Consider the following 833-nt stretch of genomic DNA (forward strand, 5'->3'; position numbering starts at 1 on the left):
GGGTGGATTCGGGGTTGTCACCCCTGGGACACCCCTAGTGTCCCCAAAGTCCCACCTTGGGGCCGGCCAGCCCGTCCTGCCCGGGGAAGCCGCGGTTGCCGGGAGCGCCCTGTGGGGGAAGACGAGGATTTGTGGGGTCAAGAGAGTTGTTTTGAGATCTGCGGAATATTTTTGGGATCCGGGGTTGGTTTTTGGGGTCTGGGAAGGTTTTTTGGGGTTGCCGGGAGTGCCCTGAGGAGGAAGAGGAGGAGGATTTTGGCGTCAGGGGAGTTTTTTTGGGATTGGGGTCAGTTTTTGGGGATCGGGGTCCATGTTTTGGGATCAGGGTGACCACAGACCCTCTCTCCAGGTGGCCCCAAAGGTCCAGCAGCTCCGGGCTCTCCGCGGGCTCCTCTCTTCCCTTCCTCCCCGGCCGGTCCAGGGGCACCTTGGGGTCCTGCGGGGCCCTGAGGACGAGGAGGAAAACGGGTCACGAGGAGCCTTCGTCCCCTCCCCAACCCCTCCGGGGACAAATCCCATAAACCCGAGTCCCCCTCGCGTCCCCCCTCCTGTCCCTGCCGGGGCCGGGGTCGGCCCCATTGAGGGTGGTTAATGAGGCGAGGGGAAAATGTCCCCAAGGCGGAGGGATGTCCCCAAGGGGGGACACGCGAACACTGCGGCCATTGTCCCATCAACCCACGCCCCTGCCCCCCCGCGGGGAGGGGGCCGCTGCCCCTCGAGGGGCCTCGTTAGGGGAATGAACTCATTAGGGCCGAGGCGGTGACGGTGGGGACAGAGGGGCTGAGGATGGACACGGGGCTGAGGATGGACACTGGGATGGGGAGGGAGGGGTC

At 65.1% G+C, this 833-nt stretch overlaps 1 protein-coding gene across 1 annotated transcript in view; it reads right to left on the minus strand.

The window, feature by feature from the left end:
- Nucleotides 1-833, minus strand: part of COL2A1 (collagen type II alpha 1 chain) — a 21443-nt gene that overhangs the window by 10872 nt on the left and 9738 nt on the right. Inside the window, 2 exon segments of the mRNA XM_017741203.1 lie at nucleotides 27-109; nucleotides 339-446. Coding sequence (XP_017596692.1) covers nucleotides 27-109; nucleotides 339-446 — 191 coding nt within the window.

The sequence above is a fragment of the Corvus brachyrhynchos genome, unplaced genomic scaffold, assembly GCF_000691975.1.
Source record: "Corvus brachyrhynchos isolate BGI_N302 unplaced genomic scaffold, ASM69197v1 scaffold318, whole genome shotgun sequence".
Taxonomy (NCBI): domain Eukaryota; kingdom Metazoa; phylum Chordata; class Aves; order Passeriformes; family Corvidae; genus Corvus; species Corvus brachyrhynchos.